We start from the raw sequence: 26,276 nt of genomic DNA on the forward strand, positions 1-26,276 counted from the left end.
TAGGATAAAACAAATCATGATTGCATTTGTGTGAAAGCGACAAGACACCTCGAAGACGTGCTACTTTGCTCACGCCTCTTTGAGCAGCCCAGGTAGCGACGTTGCTCAAAACTCACACAACCACTCATTTTCCTATAAATACCCCTCAAATGCCCCCATTAGAGAACTTACGCGAGTGTCCGCCCTCTCTTTTCTCCCTTAAAATTCTCGACTCGACTTCCTAAGTCACAATCCGACGCGTATTTACGACCTACCGATCGTAAATACAAGCCTTACACATTGTTTGATACCGTCATCGTGAATTAAATCACTTGACCGACCATTTCGACCGCTACACCATCACTAAACTTAATAAAACACTCTTTTTACTTACTAAAACGGTTTTAAACCGAGTCTTTTCCGACCAAACGAGTACGATGATGAGTATCGACTAATTATATTCAAATGAACTTAAAACAATTTGTTCATATTCATTTTTCAAAACTATTCATGTCAAGCTTATAAAGTCGAACCCAACATCAAATATCATCAAAACGATGATGACTATTCAAGTCTCATTCCTCAAATCAACACAAATACGACCTAAACGGTCCTTTCAAATCAAAACGGGTCCAAATACCCATTTTCAATACGTTTTATATACGTTTTTAAATGGGCAGAATGCGTCTTATACCGTTGACTAACCCGCGCCTAAACAAGCCATTTATTTTCCTATTTTGAAACCAGGGGAGACCCCCTTATATCGCCAATAGGCTCGCGCCTCATCTGGCTGCCTGGTGCAGGGTCTGTTCCCTTTCCAGCATTAGTCTAGGACGATCCCGACTCCGGCTAACCCGGATATAGGACGGATCAGACGAATAACTTGCTCATTCAAAAACCATATTTGCAAAACGTCTTATTAAGACAAATGGATCACGTTATGCACCATAAACCTAATTTGGTAAATGGATGTTTAATTTCCATCTTGAATGCAAATTAACCATAAATCCAACTCGACATCTTATGCTTGATACTTGGATTAAGTCAACCGACTTAGAAAGCTCTCACATGTTAGGTTTAAATTATTGGATGCGCATTCATGCATTTAAACCGTTTTATCAACTTTTGCATTCAACCAACCAAGATCGATCAGTAGAGGCCGCTACCCCGGGCGGGAATGGGTGTCTGATTAAAGGGCTTCCCAATACGTACCTTCACCTCTTACTCAGAAACTTTGGATAGTGGACGACCTTATCCAGGGCGTACGAGAGTCATTCTAGAGATAGGATGCTAAAGAGGGACGATTCCTTATCTTTAGTACCTATGTCAAACACTGCTTTATGCTTCATTTGACCGAGGTATAAAGTGGATTCGAACGGGTTCCAAGCATCCCACAAATGCTTGGTGGCGACTCCGAACATCTCTAATCGTTTCGAGACCCTTGCCGAGACGAAAGCGACCGATCTAAAACGATCCGGTCGAAAGCATTTAATTTTACGCCGCCGAGCGTGGCTTTCAAAAGACCACTGTACGTCCCACAGATCGGCTGGGGCGTGCATGTAGCTACGTCCACAGATTGGCGACTCCGCTGGGGAAAACTAGGACACTTGTGTCTTTGTGATCCCTAGATGGTGAGACTCGAACGAGGTCCTGGTTGGAATGCATTAATTGATATTACGGTCACGGTCAGGTTCCTTGTCCGGGCCCACAACCTAACCATTTTCGATCAATTGGCTCGTCTCGTCGGCGTGAGTTTTCTCATCCCCGCGTTTCGAATCCCGATTGAGTCAAGCATACCATTGACGTCATACATTTCTGTTTCGTCAAAGAGCTTTCATCACTTTTGAGCACGAGGCTAGGGCACCCTCCTTACACATTTTGTTTGGATTGGTATCCCTCTCGCAAATCAAGGTTTGATTGCTTGGTGTATAACCCACCCTTATAAGCCAAAACCCGTGTCAGCATTATGCATAATATAGTGAACTGTGAGTGCTTATGTGCTACTTGATAATAAGTCCTTCCGTGTCATTTTTCAAACTTTCAAAAACACTTTTTTGCGCCGTTATAATGGCCGTTTCAAACCTCGGTGTTTCGCCGACCGTTGCTTTTCAACATGCCTTTCTAGGCCGTCGTAATGACGATTTTCAAACCTGGTTTTTATAACCATTTCAACACGCCTTTTTAGGCCGTCGTAATGATGATTTTCAAACCCGGTTTTTATAACCATTTCAACACGCCTTTCTAGGCCGTTGTAATGACGATTTTCAAACCCGGTTTTTATAACCATTTCAACACGCCTTTTTTTTGGTGGAATGTGAATATATTCTAAATCTTAAATAGGATAGTTCGTTACAAATTGTCACACCAAACTAGATTTTACAAGTCAACAGACTTCCAAACTAATTCAAAACTAACTAGTCATATGTAGGTTCCCATGGTAGCTTGTGGGCCTTCAATGACCATACTCTATCTTTACACCTCCTGCAAACATCCTGCTTGACTTGCTTGAGTAACACTGAGGGTGTAATCAACACCGCTTCTAGCCTGCATACATTCTTGGCATGCCAGAGATGATACCATGCCGCCACAATAGCAGTGAACACTATCTGCTTCTTCATAAGAGATTTGCATCTCCAATTAAGGCACCAAGCAACGAGGCCAGGTGTAGGGAAGTCAATCTCAAGCCAACCTCGAATAAGATCCCAACAAAGCTGACTGAACTTACATTCATACATCAAGTGCTGATGAGTCTCTAAATGGGACTGGCGGAATAGACAAGCTCCATCAGTAATAAAACCAAAATTCAACAATCGTTCCCTGGTCATGAGCCTTTCTTGCACAACCAACCAGCCAATGAATGAGTGTTTAGGTATGCTAGTTTGAGTCCAGATCACTGGACACCAAGTAACCTTGCTTTGCTGACCACATAGCCATTTATACCCACTGGAAACAGAATAATTACCATTGTTGTCAATCCATTTTCCATTGAGGTAACCAGGTTTCATAACATCTCTTATCTGGCAGATTTTGCGCCAAGTCCATCTAGAGTTAGAAGAAGGGGTGTACTCTTGCCAAGACTTGCCTTTCATATAAACATGATCCACCCATTTGATCCACATATGATCAGCTTTGGCTGCTAACCACCATGTATACTTACCTATCACAACCTGATTCCAAATCCTAGCATTAACAATGTCCAGGCCTCCATATCTTTTCTCACTACATATCTTCTCCCAAGAGACAACAGGGGTTTTCAAATACTAGTCAGAGCCTGACCATAAGTAGTTTCTGCATACCCCTTCAATCCTATTAATAACAGTGAGAGGAATGACAAAGACTCTAGTCCAAAAAGTATACAGCTGAGTCAGAACAGTTCTAATGAGAACAAGCCTACCTGCATAGCTAAGCTTTTTTTATAACCATTTCAACACGCCTTTCTAGGCCGTCGTAATGACGATTTTCAAACTCGGTTTTTTAAAACCATTTCAAATCACCTTTTTTAAAACCATTTCAACACACCCTTTTCTCGAGACACTTGCGAGATCCCGAGGACCATTCACCGTCCCCGAGACCTCTCCAAACATTTCAAAACCCGATTTTCAAAACATACGATTTTGAATTTCAAAAACCGTCTTGAGAAACAGTACATTTTTCTCCGAGCCGACTCAAACACAAAACCGTCTTTTGCAAACAAACTTAAGACAGCCCTTTCAACTGACTGACTTGCGGAGATCCCTATCTTCGGAAGCCGTCCATAAAGCGACAAATGAATCTTTTTGAAAATTTCTTTTTTCGAAAACTTTAGTCCACCATTCCATTCCGCCTCGTGTCTATCAAGTCGAAGCAAACATACTTATGGGTCTTTACTTATGAGTCGTCTCACCACGAGACTCGTCCAATGGCGTTACGCCGGTACGTTGGACGCGTTTCAAAAGTTAGGTCAACACCGTCACGTCATAAATCGAGTCAGCACCGAGGTACCACACACGGTCATCCTGGTCTTGTTGAGTCTGATCTTTGTCTCGTCCTTTACGTTGCCTGCGTTTAGTCTTTGAACCGTGTCGGATTGAGTTGTAATGTGAGCCGTTTTTCTGCCTCAGAACCATGGCCCCGTCTTCAGCTTCTTCCAACAACAATGATAACAACAGAGATGTCACAACTGCTCAGCTAGCCAGCCTACTCACTGCTCTTAAGGTCACTCTGGATCATGTCGAGACCCGTATCGACACCCTGGAAAACAAGGAGGCTGGAGAACACAACACTCCGCCATTGATTGAAACTGAGAAAAGGCTCAAGCTCTTGGATGAACAACTCCTAGCCCGGGGTAACAATATCCATCTTGAAAACAACCGAAGATTTGAACCTGTTGGGGATCAACTACCTGACAACTTTACCCTGACTGATGTGCCCAAATTCAAGGGAGTAGAGGACCCGCTCAATCGTATTCGAGCCTTCAAAGACTACATGGCCATAAAAGGGGTTAAACAGGAACTCTTCACTCGGATCTTCCCATCATCCTTGGAATCGATCCCTCGCCAATGGTACTACTCCCTTGACCCGATGAACCTTACTACCTCGGATGAGGTCGCAGTTGAATTTGCTAAGCAATATGCCGACATTGTCGAAATCCCAGCCAATACCCGTACTCTTGAGGTCCTAACCCAGAATGACAAGGAGGGATTCACCGAATTCTTAACCCGTTGGAGGAGAGTAAGTGCTCAGTTGGTTAGCAAGCCGAGTGAGTCAACCTTGGTGGAAAAATTTGTCAACAATCTCCGCCCGGTGTATGCCAACTTACTGAGGTACCAAAACATCAAGACCTTCCAGGATCTTCAAATCCTTAGGACACGCATTGAAGACGACCTCCGAAAGGGTGTCCAAGCCAAAACCACCGGTAGAGGCTACCAAGGATCCGCATCGACCGGATGTCGCCCTTATGGTCAGACGAATAAGATTGATGAGGTCAACCTCCTTGAACCAACCACCAAGAGAACTGAGCGCCCCCAGAGAGTGTTCACTAATATAGGGTCAACTTATGCAAGCGCCCTAAAGAGGCTTATGGACCAAGGGAAACTACAACCGATCGGACCCACGCCGGATCTGTCTGATGCTAAGAAATCGCGCTTCTGGAACTCTAATGCCTAGTGTCAGTACCACCAAGGGAAAGGTCATGACACGGAAACCTGCTTCAAGCTAAAACACCTCATCCAAGACATGATCGATAAAGGAGAATTGCGTTTGCCTCCACCAACTAAACCAAACAATAAAACAAACCCTTTGGGAATCCATGCTATCTCCGATGATGACCCAAACTTGAAATGCTTACACCTCATCCTGCCAATTGATGACGAGGTGAATGCCCTGGAGAAGGATGCCTTGGACGGGGAATTTGTGTTCAGTGCTGGAACTAAGCTTGCCATGTTCCAACATGTCGAGGAAGCTATAGCTAGTCTCTCCGAAAGGATTACCCGACTTGACGATGCTTACCGCCGATTGATTTTCAATCCTCCAACACCACGCCCGAGGGAGGGTCCCCCAAACACCCAAAACTACCCTCACCAGGATAGATTGCTCCCGCAACCATTCTGGCATGCACCTCACGATAACTACCCTCACAATAATCAACCTCACAAAAACTACCCTCACGATAACTACCATCAGAATAATCAACCTCACAAAAACTACCCTCACAAAAACTGCCCACTGAGGAATACCCCTCCAAGGTACCCTCGAGATCCCGAAATCAATGGCATCTGGAGAGATGATGTTGAAGACGTCTATATTGTCCCAGGTAAAGAGAAACAGGCAAAAGAGACCGGTCATCTTACCCGGTCCGGATGCCCCTATCAAAAACCAAACAACTCAACAGTCACTCCAACAACGAATGACCAAGTCGTCCCGGACGTAGACAATCAACCCAAGGCTCCCGAGAATTCGATCCTCAAACAACTACAGAAAGCAAAAGCCAAAATCTCAATTTGGCAACTGATTGCCACATCCTTCGAGCATCGGCAAGCTCTACTACAAGCCTTGGCAAAATTGAATGTGCCCTCTACCTCCTCCCCGGAAGAAGTGGTGGCACACATGACAAGGGATGTCCCTGATTTGAGCAACCCGATCATCTTCTCTGACAAAGATATCCCTCCCTTCGGAGCCAACCACAACCTGGCCCTGTACATCACTGTACAATGCCTAAAAAAGAATGTGCCTATAGTCCTTGTGGATGACGGATCCGCGGTGAATGTCATTCCCCTCACAATGGCTCATAAAATGGGTATCAAAGAAGCTGATTTGGTCCCAACCAATCAAGCAGTACGCGCTTATGACGACACTCGTCGTAAGGTCGCATGGCTTATCACTCTAACTGTCACGACCGGACCACTGGAGAGGCAAACCAGTTTTCAGGTAGTCGACATCGACGCCTCGGTCAACATGCTTCTGGGACGTCCCTGTATCCAAGCCGTCAAGGCAGTTACTTCAACTATTCACCAGAAAATCAAGGTCCCCTTCAACGGGAAAACGATCACAATTCCTGCTTCCCCGATCAAAGCCGTCATGAAAAAGGGAATAGCCTCCCAAGCCATCGAGGAGGAGGACAATAAAATGTGGGGATTCCAAGCCGTGAATTCCATAACTGATGAATCAACACCCTTCGATTGTGACCCGTTTGCGAACCTCACAGTCAACCGCATTCTGATGCGCCAGGGTTATTTCCCGGGTTTACCCCTCAATCCACTGAAGAGCACCTTACCTCCCTTGAAACAGGCTAAGGTCCCCAACATCCCCTTCGGGCTGGGCTATGGACCTACCGATAAAGATTACAGGAAATGAACCTCCTAGTTCGAAAGCGCAAGAAGCACGTAGTTATCCTCCGTCCCTATCATCTGACCCTCAATGGATACTTTATCCCCGAGGGAGAGTCCGAACTCTACCATGGCTTTCCGGAGCTGATCTATGACTCTGTGGCCAAGGTCAGGTACCCAGGTGTAGAAGTCTTCTAGGACTGCTACTTCATCCCCGACAACACCGAGGCTGCATCAACCAAGTCTAAGCCGTCCTCATGCCTTGACGGACAAGCTGTCATTCTCCTCTTTGGAGAGGATAACATCAAGCACCTCGATTATGAGGACATCATCAACATCGCTCTGAAGGACAACCAATTTAACCCGACCGCCTTGATCTCTAATACTGACCCGGAGAAAGCTACACAGGGCTGGAGGAAACCGTCGAGTGGACCGATCGCCAAGGCCGCATTCTCTAGATCACAACTGGAGAAGGCCCAATGTTCAAAGGGGGAAGTGAAGAAGAATCTGAGTCTGAGTCGGAGTCAGAGTCTATCATAGCTCCTAACACTCCTGATGTCCCAGTCAAGGTCCATTTCCCGCTGTTTTATCATAAGTTGTTTGGGCTAAAAATCACATAATAGGAAAGGCCCACGTAATAAGTAATGGACCATAAGAGAAGGGATAGGAGAAGGGGAGCCCACAGTTGAGCTGAGCATAAGGAAAGGAGAATGGGCCGGCACGCACGTGGAAAGAAGGCTGAAGCCCGTTAAAAGAAGCGTCTGAACTTAGGAAAGAGGAGTCAGGGAGAATAAAGGGAGATCAGGGAGAATAAAGGGAGATCGTGCGTTATGGCAAGAGTTATTATGGAAGTTGTATTCCTTTCCATAATCAAGGTAGGATACGTCTAGGGTTCTTACCCTATAAATAGCCAAGGAAGCATTCAAAGAAGGAAATTCACACAGACATTCACCCAAGATCCTACACGTCCAATACTACGTGCTAGCAAGATTTACATTTCGTCTCAATTGTAATCATCCTCCTATTCAAAGCTAGTGCAATATTTGGCAGGGTACCGTCCCTCCCGCGGTTGTTCCCACATTGGTTTTTCCGCGTCACCAAATCTTACGTGTCAATTTACATTACAAGCATTATTTCCTTATTTAAATATCGACATACAGACAATCAATCAAATAACCAACGAGTAAGACCACATTGACCTAAAACAACCAATTTGGTAAAAATCACCTAAACACAAGCTTGTGGCTGGTTCGGAGGCTGAGTCTACTAGAGTCACCTCCACTCCCATGGAAGGTGACAACCTGGAGCTTGTTCCAGGGGCCACCTCCTCTGCTGTGTCACATGTGAATGACCATGAGATATATGTCCTCTCCGAGCTTTTCGCTCGTGTCAACTTAATGAAAGCTAAGTTTTCTTATGACTCGTCTCAATTTAACTGCAATGCAATTCTGAATGACTATGAGGAATTTGACTTGAGTGACTACCCACCTCACCTAGCCAAAGAACTTGACAAACGGGAAACCAGAACCCCCATCATTGAGGAGACCGAACCCATTAACGTAGGAACCAACAACACACCTCAAGAACTTAGGATAGGGACAACCCTTGACCTCTCGGAAAGACAACAGTTCATTGACCTCCTCCTCGAATACAAGGACGTATTCGCCTGGTCGTACAAGGATATACCCGGGATTGAAAGGGAAATTGCAGAGCACCAGATACCTATTAAACCAGGAGCTAAACCCGTGACGCAAAAGCTGCGCCGAATGCGTCCTGAATGGGCCCTGAAAATCAAGGAAGAAGTGGATAAACAGTTCAAGGCTGGTTTCATCAAAGTGTCTGAATACTCTGACTGGGTGGCCAACATTGTTCCTTTACCGAAGAAAGACGGGAGTATTCGGGTTTGCATCGACTTCAGGGATCTGAACAAGGCGAGTCCAAAGGACGACTTCCCTTTGCCACATGTTGATATTCTGGTGGACAACACCGCCGAGCATGCTCTCCTATCATTCATGGACGGGTATGCCGGGTACAACCAGATCAAAATGGCTGAGGAAGACATGCACAAGACTGCATTCACTACACAGTGGGGTACATATTGCTACACGGTCATGCCTTTCGGCCTCATCAATGCCGGAGCAACCTATCAAAGAACCGCTACCACTCTCCTACATGATATGATGCACAAGGAGGTAGAGGTATATGTTGATGACAAGATTGTCAAGTCAAGGGAACAGGATGGCCACATCAGCGCCCTTCGTAAATTCTTCGCTCGTCTGCGGAAATATAACATGAGACTAAATCCTCAGAAGTGTGCATTCGGGGTCACCTCCGGAAAACTCTTAGGATATGTCGTCAACAAAGGAGGCATTGAGATTGATCCAACCAAAATCAAAGCCCTCCAACAAATGCCTCGGCCTAAGAACGAAAAGGAGATTCGGGGATTTCTCGGCCAGGTTCAATACATCAACCGCTTCATTGCCAAGCTCACCATGAGTTATGAACCAATCTTCAAGAAACTTCGCGCCTCCGATCACACCGATTGGGACGACGACTGTAAAAAAAAGCCTTCGACAGGATAAAGGAAATCCTATCCAAGCCTCCTGTCCTCATGCCACCTCAACTAGGGACTCCTTTATCCCTATACCTGACTGTCACCGACACAGCCATGGGAGCAATGCTAGCACAAAGAGTCGAGGGCGAAGAACGCGCCATCTACTACATCAGCAAAAAGTTCATCGAGTGTGAGACAAGGTACACCCAAATGGAAAAGACATGCCTTGCCCTTGTATGGTCAACAAAGAAGCTGCGGCATTACATGCTCAGCTACCCGGTCCACATCTACTCCAAGATGGACCCGCTCAAATACATCTTTAAAAAACCCGTACTAAAAGGAAGGCTGTCTAGTTGGACACTCATGATGTCCGAGTTTGATCTCAAGGTTATACCCCTCAAGGTTATCAAGGGAAGAGCAGTCGCCGATTTCCTAGTAGAGAATCTCGTCAACGAGGATCCAACGACCGACACATGATCACTTCCTGACGAAGACATCCTTTGTGCTGACTCCGACGCATGGGACTTATACTTCGATGGTGCATCTAATCTGAGAGGCTTCGGGGTAGGAATCCTTCTAATATCACCAGAGGGACAACATGTTCCGATCTAAGTCAAACTAGACTTCGCCGTCACCAACAACGCCACTGAATAGAAGCATGCCTCATCGTCCTACAAGCAACCATAACACTTGGCATCAAGAGACTGAGGGTCACGGTGATTCCTCGCTCATCATCAATCAGGTGTCCAGATCATGGAAAATCCGAAGTGACAGCTTAGCTCGCTACCGAGCGAAAATCAATTAAGAGGCCGAGTTCTTCGACCAAGTCGACTACTTCCACTTGCCACGAGAGGAAAATCAATTTGCTGATGCCCTAACAAAACTTGTCGCGCTCGTCAATATACCTGACGACATGACATCAATGCTCCTATGTGCCAAGAGAAGGAGCGAGCCAGCTCACATCTGTGCCATCAACAACGACGAGGAAAACCATGCCGAGCCTTGGTACCAAGCCATCCTCAACTACAAAACCAAAAGCGAATTCCCTCTCGACTATGATCAAAGAGGACAAAGAGCCATCCGTTTACTTGCGTCACAATTCGTGATGAACCAAGATCAACTATACAAAAGAACACCCCAAGGGATTCTCCTCCTTTGCATTGACCATCACAAAGCCAAAAAAGTCATGGGAGAGGTCCACGACGGAGAATTTGGCCCTCACATGAGCGCAATGATGCTTACCCGAAAGATCATGTGGTTGCGTTACTACTGGACCACCATGGAAGCCGATTGCCGTAACTACGTCAAACATTGCCACAATTGCCAGATCTTCACCAACATACAACACATATCACCAACCCTTTTATACACCATGATATCACCCTGGCCTTTCTCAACCTGGGGCATCGACATCATCGGGAAAGTTAACCCGACAGGCACCAAGGGGCATCGCTTCGTCCTCGTCTCCATCGACTACTTCACCAAATGGGTAAGAGCACAGTCATATGCAGTCTTGATCGCCAAACAAGTGGCCAAGTTCATCCAGAATAACGTCATCTACCGATATGGGGTTCCCCATGAAATCATCAACGATCAAGGCTCTCACTTTCGGGCGGAAACTCGGTCCTTGCTGGACAAATAAAAGATCAAGCGACATCGATCATCCCCCTACCGTCCCCAAACCAACGGAGCGGTGGAGGCAGCTAACAAAACTCTTGTTACCATTATCAAGAAAACGCAAGACAACTACCGCGATTGGCCGAGCAAACTCCAATTCGCACTCTGGGGATACCGAACCTCCATTCGAACACCGACAGGCGCCACACCTTTCTACCTAGCATACGGTATGGAGGCGGTTCAACCGGTAAAGTTAGAGGTCCCTTCTCTACGCATCCTACTAGAGAGTCAGGTCCCTGAGGCGGAATGGACCCGTCGAAAGTACGGGCAACTCACTTTTCTAGGCGATCGGCGGCTCAACGCCTTGCACAACGTCAACCTATACCAACGACGTATACAACGGGCATTCAACAAGAAGGTTAAAGCCAGGAACATCAAGGAGGGCGACTTGGTCCTCAAGTCAGTTCGAGCACCACTACCCGTCGATCCGAGGGGAAAATTCAAACCCAACTGGGCCGGGCCATACCTGGTAAAAAAAAATACTTTCGGGGGGCGCAGTGAGACTGAGTGACCTAGATGGGGAGGATCTTACAAACCCAACCAACCTAGACCAACTCAAGAAATACTACCCTTGAACCATAGCAACCAACGACCTCAACCCTAGTTTTACAACTAGCAACCGCCTCAACCCTTTTCAAGTCAAGTTCCTCAACGCGTTCTGATTTGAAATTGCATGTTTTATCGAGTCTAAGTTGCGGCACTTTGCCCGTTTCGAATGCCCTTTGATCTGTCAAAGACAACATCGATTTGCACTAATACAAAAAAAACCCTGAACTACGAGCATGGTTTGATTTCACCTCTTCAGGTGAATACGTAGGCAGTCCCTCTTATACATGAGGGATACAACCACAAAACCCAATAAAAGTTACAAAACATTTTGAACTATGAGCATGGTTTGATTTCACTTCTTCAGGTGAATATGTAGGTAGTCTTTTGTTACACGAGAAAGATACAACCATCCCTATAATAAAAAACGACCATCCCCATAATCAAAAAAACATCACCGACATGAACTTTCAAAAAAAAGAAAGGGAAAACATTCCCTTTTCCCCAAAAATACAAAAAATGAGCCTTTCTCCCTTCCTACAAAAATCCCACTTTCCTAAGTGCAAATGTTTAGGACGAATCAAGCCGAATTGCCTTTACAAAATGGATGGAAGAAAGAAGCGTTCACATTTCGACACGAGCAATCCTCTTATTTAATTAATAATGGGAGGGATTACAATTTCAACAACAAATAAAGCTCGACGAGTCTGCAACTTCTCAAAGCTAAGGTGTCGACTAAGATACCTCACATAATAAAACTAGCACAAAACACACAAAACATAGCTAGTACAACATAATAAAAAAACTCACAACTCTAATACAACATAATAATAAAGTGGGTAATGGAAATCTTCACTCCTCCATTCTACGCTTGGCTTTTCCCTAAGGGTACATCTTCCCCTTGTTCTTCTTGTTGGCCGGCCTAGCATGGATTTCCCCTTCAGAACGTATCCTCAACGGATCTACAAAGGGAACGGCCTCAGGTTTAGTCCAAGACCCTATGTTCGGCCCGAAACGAGCCTATGCACGGCCCACTACATTTTTGGGACCCGGGGCTTCTCCTCTTTGGTGGTCTCATCACATCCGGGCTAACCCCATCAACATAATCCTCAAAGAAGGCACGGTTGGCCTTGCCAACCTCTCGATACTTTAAATCGACAACCTCGTCCTTACGGAATTTGGACCTCTCCTCCAAGGACGAAGCTCTTGACCACTTGACATAAGCGGGAGTCACCCATGTCGTGGCAGCGGGGTTTGGTACCTCCCAAAGCGCCCGAGTGGCCCACCATCTTTCGAAGACCTCCACAAGCTCAGTGTTCCGGAAAACATTCTCTTGGACAAGAGTATCTTGAGCGGGCACCTTTTGTTGACGCCCCATTTGCCTCATGAGCCTTTTGGGATAAATGAAGGAAGCGATCTTCAAACCCACCACCATCAAAGAACAAGGACTAGCACCCGAAGCAGGCAACCCCGTGAAGGACCTCAAGTGCCACCATGGCACCACCCAACGGATGTGAGGACCACCCTCCTCCGCCAATCTTGCGACCCAATAAGCCTCGGTGGAAGCAAAGCTATCCGAGTACAACTTCTTCCTCATGGTAAGGTGACGGAAAGAATAAGAAGAAGAATCAACTGGAGGCTCTACATACCTTAGCCTCTCCAATAGCCACACTTGGAGGATCCATGGGGATCCAAATGGGGGAACTTCTCCACAAGAGCCTTCCTTGTCTAAAGCTTGGATGATCTCGCCAAGCACCAACCATGATGGATCTCTACCTTGCTCCATTTGGTCAACCACATATACAAGGGTCATGCTACCATAACATTTCGGCCCCTCCTTCTTGAAAGCATCAACAAAGAGGTATACATGCACAAGGCAAAAGGCAAGAGCCCTTCTCCTAGCCACTTCCGAAACATTGGCATCCAATCGGTTCGAGAAGATGTTGATAAGAGCCAACATATCCACACCATGTGGAGCAAGAAGGAAGTTGACTTGACGTGTCGACAAACCCAACATCGAACGGAATTTCTCTTTGTAGCACAACCGAGTCGGAGGAAGCACCGGAACACAACCCGGCCATCCACCAATGGCTCCAACTTCTTCGTCTAGTTGACTAATTTCACCTTTCGGGAAAATGAAAACATGGTGTTTCGAATCCCAAAATCGAGAGCATGCTTCAAGGAATGAGGATTGCACCTTGACTTGACGAAGCACCAACAATTGACCAACTCCCATGCAAACGAGTTGATACTTCTCGGGAGGTGTGTGAAGGATTTAAGATCTTTTGTTAACCACCCAAATTTTTTATCAAGAGTATCATTCGTGACCCATTTGAATTTTTGAACCATGGTGGCTAGATCAATGATATGTCCTCCCTTAACCGGTTTATAGGTGCTATCCTTGTTGAAGTTCCGGTTGAAGTGTTTTGCCAAATAAGTTACTAACCCTCCATTAACAATAAAGGCCGTGCCTTCTTTGCCACAATCAACATTGAGCCACCTCTCAAGCAAAAGTTGAAGAATGTTGTACTTTTTGGTGAACTCTCTTCCAATGTTCAAGGTCGACTCGAGATAAATAAAGTCAAGTTCGGTGAAATGGTTCGTGCCCTTCCTAGCAATCAAAGTATGCCCAACAACCTTGTGCCATACTCTTATGCCCGGATAATGGACAAAAAGAGCACGACAATCATGATAAGATGTAAACTCTCTACCGGTAATAGCCTTCCATAAGGGAGCGGGATCATACTTGGTAGGTTTGTTTGTGTAGGTCGGGTCATTGCTAAGGCCAAAGACTTTACCAAACTCTTCAAAAGATAATTTCCGATCAACATTCTCGAGCCGGAATTCAATATTCCTTAGAGCCTCCACCTTGGTAACTTTCAAAGAGCTTACGAACTCTAAGGTGAGGGATGAGTAAGTCAACTCTTGCATATTAAACAATGTACTCAATCCCATGGACTCGAAAAAGGTCTTGGTTTGTTCTAAGACACCCAATTTTGACAGTCTCTTGGCATATGAATTTGGTGGGTAAAATAGATTTCTTAGCAAAGGAAACAAATTTCTTCCTATGAGAGTCGGAAGTAAAAATTACCTCCGGATAATCATCTAGTTGTTCAACAACCGGAGTAGAAGTAGAAGCTTCCATAGGAGGAATAGACTCTTGAATTTCCAATCTTGCATTTTGAACCACCAATGCCTTAGATGCTTGAATAGCTTGAGGAGCATGTTGTCTTTTGGAAAGGTTCTTCTTTGGGGGTGCCTTACTTCCACCTTTTGTTCTTGCCATGCTCCTTTATGTAGTAACACCAATGATGAGCTTGATTTCTTCAAATTTCAATAAGACCCAAATCGATTTAGGATAGTTGAATGTTGCCTTGTATCCCAAAAATCGACTCAAACTTTGAAGATGTTGGTGTTTTAATCACTTGTTGTTGGTAAAGGAGTGATTTAATTGTGTTTTGAGGATGTTTGGATTTGATTTGGGTGATTTTGGTTGAGAAATTTGATGTTGGTTGACGGAGAGAATGAGGGTTTTTAGGGTTTGGGGGTAGTGTTTATGTTTGAATGAGGAAATGAATTGGGAAAGTGAGGTTTTTAATCCCGTTATTTTTGAAAATCAGAGGGGGAGACGAGCGGGCAGCAGTCGGGACGCTCGGATTCTTCTGCTTTTGGCTTCTAGAAAAATGCACTGGGGACGAGCGGATTATCAGCAGGACGAGCGTCTTTTTTTAAGTGGGACGAGCGTCTTCAGTTGGAGACGCTCAGATTCCTTTCCAGGGAGAAATCCCAAATTTTGCCAGTGATAAGACGAGCAGTTTTCTTCTGTGACGACCGTCCTGGCTGAGACGAGCGGATTCTGAAGTAGGACGCTCGGATTCTCAGTCAGACCCAAAATTTTCTTTTCCAGCTTTACAGGACGAGCGTATCCTATCCAGGACGCTCGGATTGTTCTTTAGGACGAGCAGATTCCCAACGGGCTGCTCGGATTGTCCCTCTGCCACACGGATTCAGGTCCATCCGTGGGCATCTCGTAACCCGTGTCATTTACTCTTCATTTCTTATGGTCTTCATTGTGGGGGCACTACGAAGGCTTGGATAGCCTAGGAAATTGCTATCCCCACACTAAGGCAAAACACTACACATCAATAATCACATAAGTCCCTCCCTTACTTCTCTCAAAATGATGAAAATCTTGATCAATGCATAAAAATGTTAATCCAAAATTAACAAAAATGCAATACAATAATTAAAATGCAAGTTATGAAGTTAGAATATTTACAAGTGGTGGTTTAGGGAGGACTCCACCAAACTCTCATCCAATAATGACATGTCAAGGGGGCATGTTCAAGGTGTTGTTGATGTTGCACAACACCTTGGAGAAGTAATCAAAAGCTTGTTCATTGTCACGATAAAGATCTTCAATAGACCTTTGCACTTGTTGTTCTTCATGGTGGTCTTGGGTCATAGCATTACCGATATAGGGATTGAATATCCCTTCAAACTCATCATCCCAAAGACCGCATACTTCGTCTATTTGTTCCCCAAAAATGTCATGAGTTGATGAAGACAACTCTCCTTCTTTCTTGTCTTGGCCAATGAGGCCTTCTTCTTCACTTGTCATGGGTGAGCTTTTCAAGCTCTCTTTGTTGAGATTTCCTTGCTCTTTGGACGGAGCATCATTCACTTTCTTCTGCCATTGAAATGCCAACTTCTTCCTATCATCTTGCCGGCTATAGTGATCAACCATAAAACACGGCTCATGTAATCGAGTAGCTCTCATTGTCTTGTCAAGATTAAAAGTGATTGTTGTTGGAGTTAGTGTCCTCCACAATAGTGCGTTTACATAATAAATCTCATTAAAGGAATATCATCAGATATTTATTTATTTGATCATAGTCGGCTGATCAACGTATATCGGTAACGGTTGGCCACCTAGGGTTTGACGTTACTGTCGTGAGACGCCGGTGTTCAGCCGATCCCTTTCGGTCACACCTAAAGGAACGAGCCCCAACACGAAAGCTAATTAATTGTATGAGATACAATTTAAATTAGTCCCTTGATTAAATTGACTAAGAGTTAGTCGATTAAATTGATTTAGAGAGATATCGAGTTGTGAACTCGAGGTACGGAAATTATTATTTAATTATGCGATAATTGAATAATAAATTATTTGAGACGGGAATTAATAATTAAGCAGTTAATTATTAAATTGGTACTAGTTGACTAATGTGATTAGTATTGGTACGTAAACTATATGTGTAGCGGTACACATATATTTTCGTAGTGATTTAGACAAAATTAATTGGAAGCATTTAAACATGATACGATGTTTGAATAAAATTTACACGTATTTGTGCGACAAATATAAGAACCAAAATGGACCCGTAAATGGGACATTGGACCGTGTAAATGGAGTGTAGTGGATGATTATAGACATAATCATTTCACTTTACTTGTTGGTTATTCCATAAGTCATCTTATGATCACTTGAATGTGATATAATATTGGACAAAAATAAAAACAAGTGTACTCCCTCACTCCACTAGTTCCACCCGCCAGTTTCACCCATAAAACACTCCAATTGTTGTTCATTTTTACACTACTTCTTTTGGTGTGTTTGCATGTGAAAAATAATTGGTCTTTCTCTCTAAAAAAATCATAAGCATCATTTTACTAAGAAGTTAGTATCAAAATTTTATTACTAAGATGTTAGTAATATTTACATATTATCAAGGGTAGTCTTACTTATATCTAGTTAATATTAGTAAGGTTGTTGGGTAAGTTCTTGGGTGGATTAAGGAAGGAGACCTTCTACTTTGGAGGTTGGTTTTTGGAGGATCTTCCATATTCATATAGCTCAAGAACAAACTAGTAAGGTGAACTAGTTTGTGCCCATTTTACCATAAAATCAATGTAAGGAAATTGTTTTTCCTTATACTTTTATTTTTATGCTTTTATATTGCATGCATGTTACATAGATCACCTAAATGATAAATTATTAGATAATTTAATTTTTATTAGAGAGTCTAATATGGATCTATGATCTTTCAAGTGGTATCAGAGATTAGGCTTGTAATTTGCATGTTGATTTTAAGCATATTAATGAATTATGAGATAATTTGTAAAAACTCAAAAATTGTGTTAGAAGAGGTTTTAGCATGAAATTTTTGGGACATGCATACCTACTGATCTCAAATGGTTTGTGGTATTGTTTGGTGATTTATGAAGTTATTTTGCTATTTTTAATGATTTTTGGTAGAAAACCGAGTCAAAATGCCGTATTTTAGTTAAAAATTGACTAAAAATAGTTAAAAGTTGTTTCGGTGCATGGATTTTTTTATGTTATTTCATGAATATTTTCTACTGATTTGATGCAAAAATTTGAAGGTTGGTTCGAATTTTTGCATGTTTATTGATTTTATGAGATAAAAGTCGATAAAAGTGAAATAAAATAATCATAATTTCGAAACATTTGATTCTGCCCATGATAAATTTATGTACATTTAAAAATACTATTTAAATGTTAAAAGTGAATTTTAATTTGTATTTTCACCTTGTTTTGATGTTTATTGGTTTTAGTGGTTAAAAACCGATAAATACCGATCTTTTTCTTCATAAAATTTATCCGGAATTTTTGGGCAATTTTTCTGACATTTTGGTATTCTAGGGAGTGTTCCAGAATACTCAAAATTTTTGTTTCAATTTCTGGGTAATTGTTTCAATTATTTTGGATTTTTACTTAAATTTTATGATTTTATCGATTAAATTAGCAAACTATCACCAAATCAAACTAATTATTTATCATAAAATTAGTGAGGACTAATTTTGAGGTTCAAAACAGTTTGGACAATTAGTTTGGACTTAAATGAGATTTAAGAGTTGATTATTGATTTTTACATGTTAAAAATCGATTAAATCCACAAAAACCGAGATGGATACCAACCAATGATAGATAGGGCGATTTTGGCATCATTTTACAGCATTTTCAGCATATTTATTTAAGTTGAATGAATTATTGTCATTTATTTAAAGTATTTATCTTGTTGTACCTAGTATGGCCTAGTTTATTTTAATCATTATTACCCGAAATGAATGGGAATATCGATTTGTTTGTAATTAAATACGATCTCGTATCGTCGGTTTGTAATTAATTAATAATTTTATTTATTTTATTAATTAATGTATAATAGGAATAGCTATGTAATTCAATTGTAATAGTTATTTTTACCGGCGTTTCCAAAAGACGGATTACATCGAGACGGAGTCTATTTTTGGAAGGTGTTCCAAATCCCACAAGGAAGAGCCACTTTTGGAATGAAGAGGCAAGGGACCAAGGAGTTGGTTTCCGAAATGTAATAGACTAGTTTTTATTAACTAGGAGGCCATACTAGGATTTATTCATATGCTTACATGTTTGCTTGTTTTATTTTCGCGCATGCCAAAATCGCCACTCACATGCATTTTTTTATTTTACGCGGTTTTCAATTCACGTCATTTACATTCACCGAATTAATTCACTTATAGGGAATTTATGACTAAATTGACAAGATCTCTCACATAACTAAAATTGAGATTAGCCTTACCAATTAGTAACACCTATGAATCTCTTGTTCATTAGAGCCACGCTCGCCCAAGCGGGGTGTTCTCTTTTTACCTTGGGTAAATATGGTGGTAAACGGTTATCACACGTTAAAATTGGTTGGACTCAACGGGATATAAGACGGTCTTGTGTTCCGGGGCTAGTAGATGGATTTAAGGAAATTCGTCGACCAAGAGTTCTAGAGATAGAATTAATCAACGTGACTTACCGAATTTACACAATTATGGGATGTTTCGCCCAAGGGATGCCTATTTTTGTCAAAAGACGGATCTTGGAATCATTTATATAATTTAGTGGGAGATCATTATATAAATGTTCAAACTTGTTGAACATGTTTTCACAAGTATTTTTAAAATATTGAATGTTAATTTTTCTTATTTTTCGTTCTTTTTCATTAATGTATTTACTATGACATGGCGCACTTTCATCCTCTATTTATTATTATACTCGTTTCGTTCTTTCATAGCAAGCGGTTTCTTTGAAGGAATTAACGATTGGTAACATGATTTACCAATTCACCTACATAAGCTTACAACGATTTTTGAGATTAATTTACAAGTTAACGTCCATACATATTAAAAAGGGATTTTATGTTGCAAACTCATATTACGAGTTTAAAAGGAAGTCACATTTTATCAAGAGAGTTTTGATTTCGAAAGTGACACCTCCGTCATGATGATAACATATTAGTTTTAATTACTCAAGAGTAATTCAAAAGTTTGCGAAAAGTATTTCAAAAACACTTAGAATACTCCAATATGATACCGTCAAATGGCTCAATTCAATAAAAGCCAAATCGATTGTTTATGCGCTAAAGAATTTAGGCATATGATAACAATTGAACGGTTAGGTAGTCCAATTTCGCAAGAAGTTGAGATTTTGCCACATGTTTCACTCACTTTATAGTAATTCACTCTTACTAAGTGTATAAAATATCACAAATGACATGAAGAGAGGTCTTCATGAGATTCATTTTCGCTTGATTGAAGCAAAGAGGAATGTGAAAGTGAGTGGGAGTTAAGAAGTAGTAACCCTAGATGTATGTGATAGGACAAAGTTGAAAGAGACATCTACTCAATGGATAGGCTAGTTCCACTATCTTGATATGAGATACCAAGTATGGATCATTTCTTTGTAAAGAAGTTTACATGAATTGATAAAACGTAAGTCGTCTAGCATATGACATTTTGTATCGAAATGGTGCTAGATTAGCAATGATTTCGATAGGGACAAATGTACCTAAATTTGGTTTTAAAAGAATGTAATCATCTATGTTTATATATAGAAGGCATCACTCATGTGATTTAAAACAAAAGGTTGTACCTACCCCTATGATAACTTGGTGGTTGGTTTAGACTACTTAAGTTAGAGGAATTTTACATTCTTCATGAAAACTAAATGTTATACTATCTTGTAGATTTTAAAGTCTCTAATCTAGTGAACCCAATTGATCAAACCTCAAGTAAATTCGTTCCAAATGAGTAAACGAAAAGCACATTGAACAACCATTTGATTGTGAGTCTTATGGTATGTGTGCATGTATTATGTGTTTTCTTTTGCAGAAAAGAAACACAATAGTGAGGTGATTGACCATATACATACGGATGTGTAAGAAAAATAGTTGGTTATATATATACTTCGTTACTTTTACCGTAATGTTAAGTAGATATAAAAACCTCATATCTATTTAATAAGACATAAAAGTGATTTTTGAAACGTGGAATATTTTCAAAATGAAGTAGTAAACCAAAAGCACCTAAAGATCAAGATGTTGATCGGAAGTTTCAAAGTAATGACTTTGAAGATCAAATGGGTAATATCAAGTAATGACCTTCATAATCACTAAGAAGATTGTGAACCAGTTCACATAATACCTTCTCCTTGGGACATCATAGAGTATGGTGTAGTCAAGTATATAAACCGAACTTTATGAGATATAGTTTGAGGTTTTTCGCAATTTTTGTAAGCTATTTTCTCACTAAAAGTTTAAAACCCGACTATAATAGCCTAAATGACTCCATATGAGATATGGATAGGGAGAGTCCTTAACTTGTCTTTTATACATTTGGGATCATAAATGTTTATGTTCAGAACCAATTTGTGTATTTGTGAGGGTTATCCAAAATTGAACCACTTGGTTCTTACTTCTCCAAAACGAGAACAAAGAGTTTGTGGCTCATAATACTGTCTTTCCAGAAAGATTTTCATTTTCTCGAAGACAGAGTGGGAGAAATTTTGAACTTGCGGAAGTCCAAGACCCACAAACTGAGTACAATGCAAAAAGACGTTATTTATTGAGGCTCGGTGGTGAGTACAATGCAAGAAGACGTTCTTTATTGTGGCTCAGTGGTTATAAGGCGATAATTTTGCGATAATATTGCGTTACTTTTCAAAAGTAACGAATCTTAAACCCTCATCAAAGGCTTTTCTATAGTATGAACTCTATGTGATGGCGTGTCACCATGCAATTCGAATTGATCTCCTTGCACACGATGCGATAAAGAAGGAAACACAAGATGTTTTCGAGACTTGATTTAAGGTGAATACTTTGGTTGGTTACCTTGATCTTGTCGTAAAGGTTACATAAGATGTTTAAAATTTGGGCTTGTTATAGAGAGTTTGTGACAACCCAAATGCCTTTATCTATCAATTCGTATGGTCTTAGCATTATAGCCTCTCATGAGGATGAGTTTAGGCAAAAGGATAATGAAACTTTCTCCTTGAATGTATCTTATGAAGGGAGAAGTTTTGTTGATGTTGTCAATGCTAAGAAGCCTAGCATGCTTGTAAGATCCCTTTTGTGATCTATATACGTCAAAGAGTTGGAACTTTGGGTTCAATCATATAGTCTATCAAAATGGTATTACTCGACTTTCGAAGTACCATGATGATACATGGAGTTTAGTGGGAGCTAAAGTGAGTTTCTTAGTCTAAATATGTGCTTGACATATTAGTGACTAGAAATGTAGCTAAGGTGATGTTTCTTAGTCTAAATATGTGTTTGACATATTAGTGACTAGAAATATTCTCGGGTGAACACTTGAGAGTAGCATGGCGCATATTAAATATCCGGATCTAAGGAGATAGATCTCCATGGATATTAGCATTTTAGTCAAGAGACTTATGTGATAAGATTCTTGACTCGTTCAAGTTGTTGAACAATTAATATGATCTCTTGTGCTTCCGCTGCATGATCTATTAAATATGCTAAAAGCTTCTCTCGTTGGGACATATCATATTTAAAATATGATAAGTAATTACCAATCATTTTCTAGTTAGTGTCACTAGATGATTATCAAGAGCATCCTTGAGTACTTGAGAAGCACTGAGGATTTACTCTTATAGTTTGGAGGAATTTATGAATTTTGTGTAAAAGGATTACACGAAAATATTTCTATGCTTATAAGATGTTATGGGCCTCGTTAAGGAATGGTCAGCATGTAAGAGTGCTATGTGCATAAAGAATAATATGTATAAGAAGTTATACATATGTGTATAAGAAGTTATACATGTATAAAGCAGACATGTATGAGGGGTCATACATAAAAGATGTCATATGAAGGATGTGTATGTATAAGTGTTATACGTACAAATCATGAACGAAAGCTAAGTACATTACAACATCCGATGTTGTAAGAGAGATAGTTGATAACCGGAATTTAATGGAACCAGAGTAGTTCCGTTAGCCGAATATCGTCTCCCAAGAGACTGTGAAAACAGTGGGAGTGTTTGACTGGCTTTAGAACCATAGTCTAAAAACTTGTTTAGACATGTACTTAGAAAGGCTCTATGTGATGAAAAGATTGCATAGAACAAAGGAAAATTGCAATGGAAATTAGAGTGATGCAACTGTTGCTAATCCTCTAACCAAAGCCGTTGGCATAAGGTAGACATGATGGTTATGTCATCTCAATGTGATTGAGCAGTATACCTTAATTGCTGAAGATCGTTATGTAAATATTGGATAGATTATTGATATTTACATAAATGATGATCGCATTCATTGTTAGAGCTTCTTTAAGAACTCAATTATTCAGTTTGACTGAAAACATTGAATACCTTGTTTATCTAAATAAGTTGTGGAGACAATGTTGAACAATATTCAAGTGAATAAGATGAACATTGTATTTTGTTCCTAGTCAATTAATGAGGTGACGTCTCAGAGTGACTAGATTGTAAGTCGATTGATGGTTGTTCAACACCATAAGGTCATGCGTGATGACTAGTCGATTACATAGGCAGAGTGTGTGACACTTTGCCGGACAGTGACCATTTAGAGAGTCCCTAAGTTCAATTATAGTCGACTGGTCGTGGCGGGGATCTCTAAGATGTTCTAATGAGTCGATTCTTTTGACTGGAGACTATTATCTGAGCAAGTGCAGTTTCCGAGTGACTTTGGTTTTTGTCTTAGGTCGTGCCGTGAAAGGAGGCCAAAAGGGCATTTACTAGGTCATGGTGAGCTGTATTGTGCAATAGGATAGATAGGGCATACAGGAATTGTCCACCCACGTTGGGTAACTATATCTCAAGGCCACTCGAGAAGTTAATGATTACAAATGCGTGGCCACGCTCGGAAGTAATCTGTGAGAGATTTTTCCGGTCAGGTAGTCACACTCCCGATCGAGAAAATCACTCGCGATATATTTGTATGCAAGTGCGACCTGAAAGACACCTTGCATTGGGTGGGAGATTAAAACGGACAAGAGAATTGGTAGCGCACACCTTGTGTCGGACAAGTGGGAGATTGTTGGAGTTAGTGTCCTCCACAATAGTGCGTTTACATAATAAATATCATTAAAGGAATATCATCAGATATTTATTTATTTGATCCTAGTCGGCTGATAAACGTATATCGGTAACGGTTGGCCAACTAGGGTTTGACGTTACTGTCGTGAGACGGCGGTGTTCAGCTGATCCCTTTCGGTCACACCTAAAGGAACGAGCCCCAACACGAAAGCTAATTAATTGTATGAGATACAATTTAAATTAGTTCCTTGAATAAATTGACTATGAGTTAGTCGATTAAATTGATTTAGAGTGATATCGAGTTGTGAACTCGAGGTACAGAAATTATTATTTAATTATGCGATAATTGAATAATAAATTATTTGAGACGGGAATTAATGATTAAGCAGTTAATTATTAAATTGGTACAAGTTGACTAATGTGATTAGTATTGGCACGTAAACTATATGTGTAGCGGTACACATATATTTACGGAGTGATTTAGACGAAATTAATTGGAAGCATTTAAACATGATACGATGTTTGAATAAAATTTACACGTATTTGTGCGACAAATATAAGAACCAAAATGGACCCGTAAATGGGACATTGGACCGTGTAAATGGAGTGTAGTGGATGATTATAGACATAATCATTTCACTTTACTTGTTGGTTCTTCCATAAGTCATCTTATGATCACTTGCATGTGATATAAGATTGGACAAAAATAAAAACAAGTGTACTCCCTCACTCCACTAGTTCCACCCGCCACTTTCACCCATAAAACACTCCAATTGTTGTTCATTTTTACACTACTTCTTTTGGTGTGTTTGCATGTGAAAAATAATTGGTCTTTCTCGCTAAAAAAATCATAAGCATCATTTTACTAAGAAGTTAGTATCAAAATTTTATTACTAAGATGTTAGTAATATTTACATATTATCAATGGTAGTCTTACTTATATCTAGTTAATATTAGTAAGGTTGTTGGGTAAGTTCTTGGGTGGATTAAGGAAGGAGACCTTCTACTTTGGAGGTTGGTTTTTGGAGGATCTTCCATATTCATATAGCTCAAGAACAAACTAGTAAGGTGAACTAGTTTGTGCCCATTTTACCATAAAATCAATGTAAGGAAATTGTTTTTCCTTATACTTTCATTTTTATGCTTTCATATTGCATGCATGTTACATAGATCACCTAAATGATAAATTATGAGATAATTTAATTTTCATTAGAGAGTCTAATATGGATCTATGATCTTTCAATTGTTTCATCTCCCACTTTAAGGGTGAGCTCTCCATGTTTCACATCGATCACCGCTCCCGCGGTGTGTAAGAAAGGTCTTCCTAAAATGATAGGAATGTTGGAGTCTTCTTCCATGTCAACAATAACAAAGTCCACCGGGATGAAGAACTTGCCAATTCTTACCGGCACATCTTCCCATACCCCTAAAGGTGTCTTCGTAGATCGATCCGCCATTTGAAGTGTGATATTAGTGCACTTGAGTTCTCCCATTCCTAGCCTCTTCCTTACCGAATATGACATGACACTCACACTTGCCCCAAGGTCACATAGAGCTTTGTTGATTGTAGTGTCACCAATGGTGCATGGAATGGAGAAAGTTCCCGGATCCTTTATTTTTGGAGGTAAACTTCCTTGTAGGATGGCACTACTCACCTTAGTGAAAGCAATAGTCTCAAGCTTCCGGATGGATTTCTTCTTAGTAAGAATATCTTTCATATACTTTGCATAGGCCGGAACATGATTGATTAATTCCGTAAATGGAATTGAGACTTCCAAGTTTTTCACAATCTCCATGAATTTTCCAAGTTAGTCATCAAACTTAGGCTTAGCTTGATGACTTGGAAAAGGAAGTCGAATCACAACGGGCTCTTTCTCTTTATCCTTCTCTTCATTCTACATTGAAACTTCTTGAATGGTGGGTTCTTCTTCTTTAGAGTTTTCAACAACTCTTTCCTTGTCACTAGCATTCACAACATCTTCATCAACGAGCCTCTTCGGCCCTTCATACCTTGTACCACTCCTTAAATGGATGCCACTCACCGATTCTTATCTTCGGGGATTACCTTGAGGTGGTAATTGCCCCTTTTGTCTTTGTGAACTTGAAGATCCTAACTGAGACATTTGGGTCTCCAACATCTTTGTGTGAGTTAGTATGTTGTTAATGGTAATGTCTTTTGCTTGGCTATCCTTTTGCATTTGAGTGAAAAACTCTTGTTGGTTCTTTTGCATTTGGAGGACCGCTTTTTGAACATCAAAACCTTGGTCATTTGTTTGATTGTATGGAGTTTGGTTTTGATAACTTTGGTTTTGATTGTAAAAGGGTCTTTGAGCTTTGGTTTCTCATTGGAGGTGGGGTGTATGTTGGTTGA

At 41.0% G+C, this 26,276-nt stretch overlaps 1 protein-coding gene across 1 annotated transcript; it reads right to left on the reverse strand.

Moving 5' to 3' along the window:
- Window positions 1-2,393: 2,393 nt before the first annotated feature.
- LOC141613708 (uncharacterized) lies at window positions 2,394-3,379 on the reverse strand. The gene is made up of 2 exons (XM_074432453.1): window positions 3,374-3,379; window positions 2,394-3,206 (listed from the first exon to the last, which is right to left on the reverse strand). Exons 1-2 carry the CDS (start codon window positions 3,377-3,379, stop codon window positions 2,394-2,396), a joined length of 819 nt encoding a protein of 272 aa, XP_074288554.1.
- Between the last annotated feature and the right edge of the window lie 22,897 nt (window positions 3,380-26,276).

Source organism: Silene latifolia, chromosome 11 (assembly GCF_048544455.1).
Source record: "Silene latifolia isolate original U9 population chromosome 11, ASM4854445v1, whole genome shotgun sequence".
Classification (NCBI taxonomy): Eukaryota; Viridiplantae; Streptophyta; class Magnoliopsida; order Caryophyllales; family Caryophyllaceae; genus Silene; species Silene latifolia.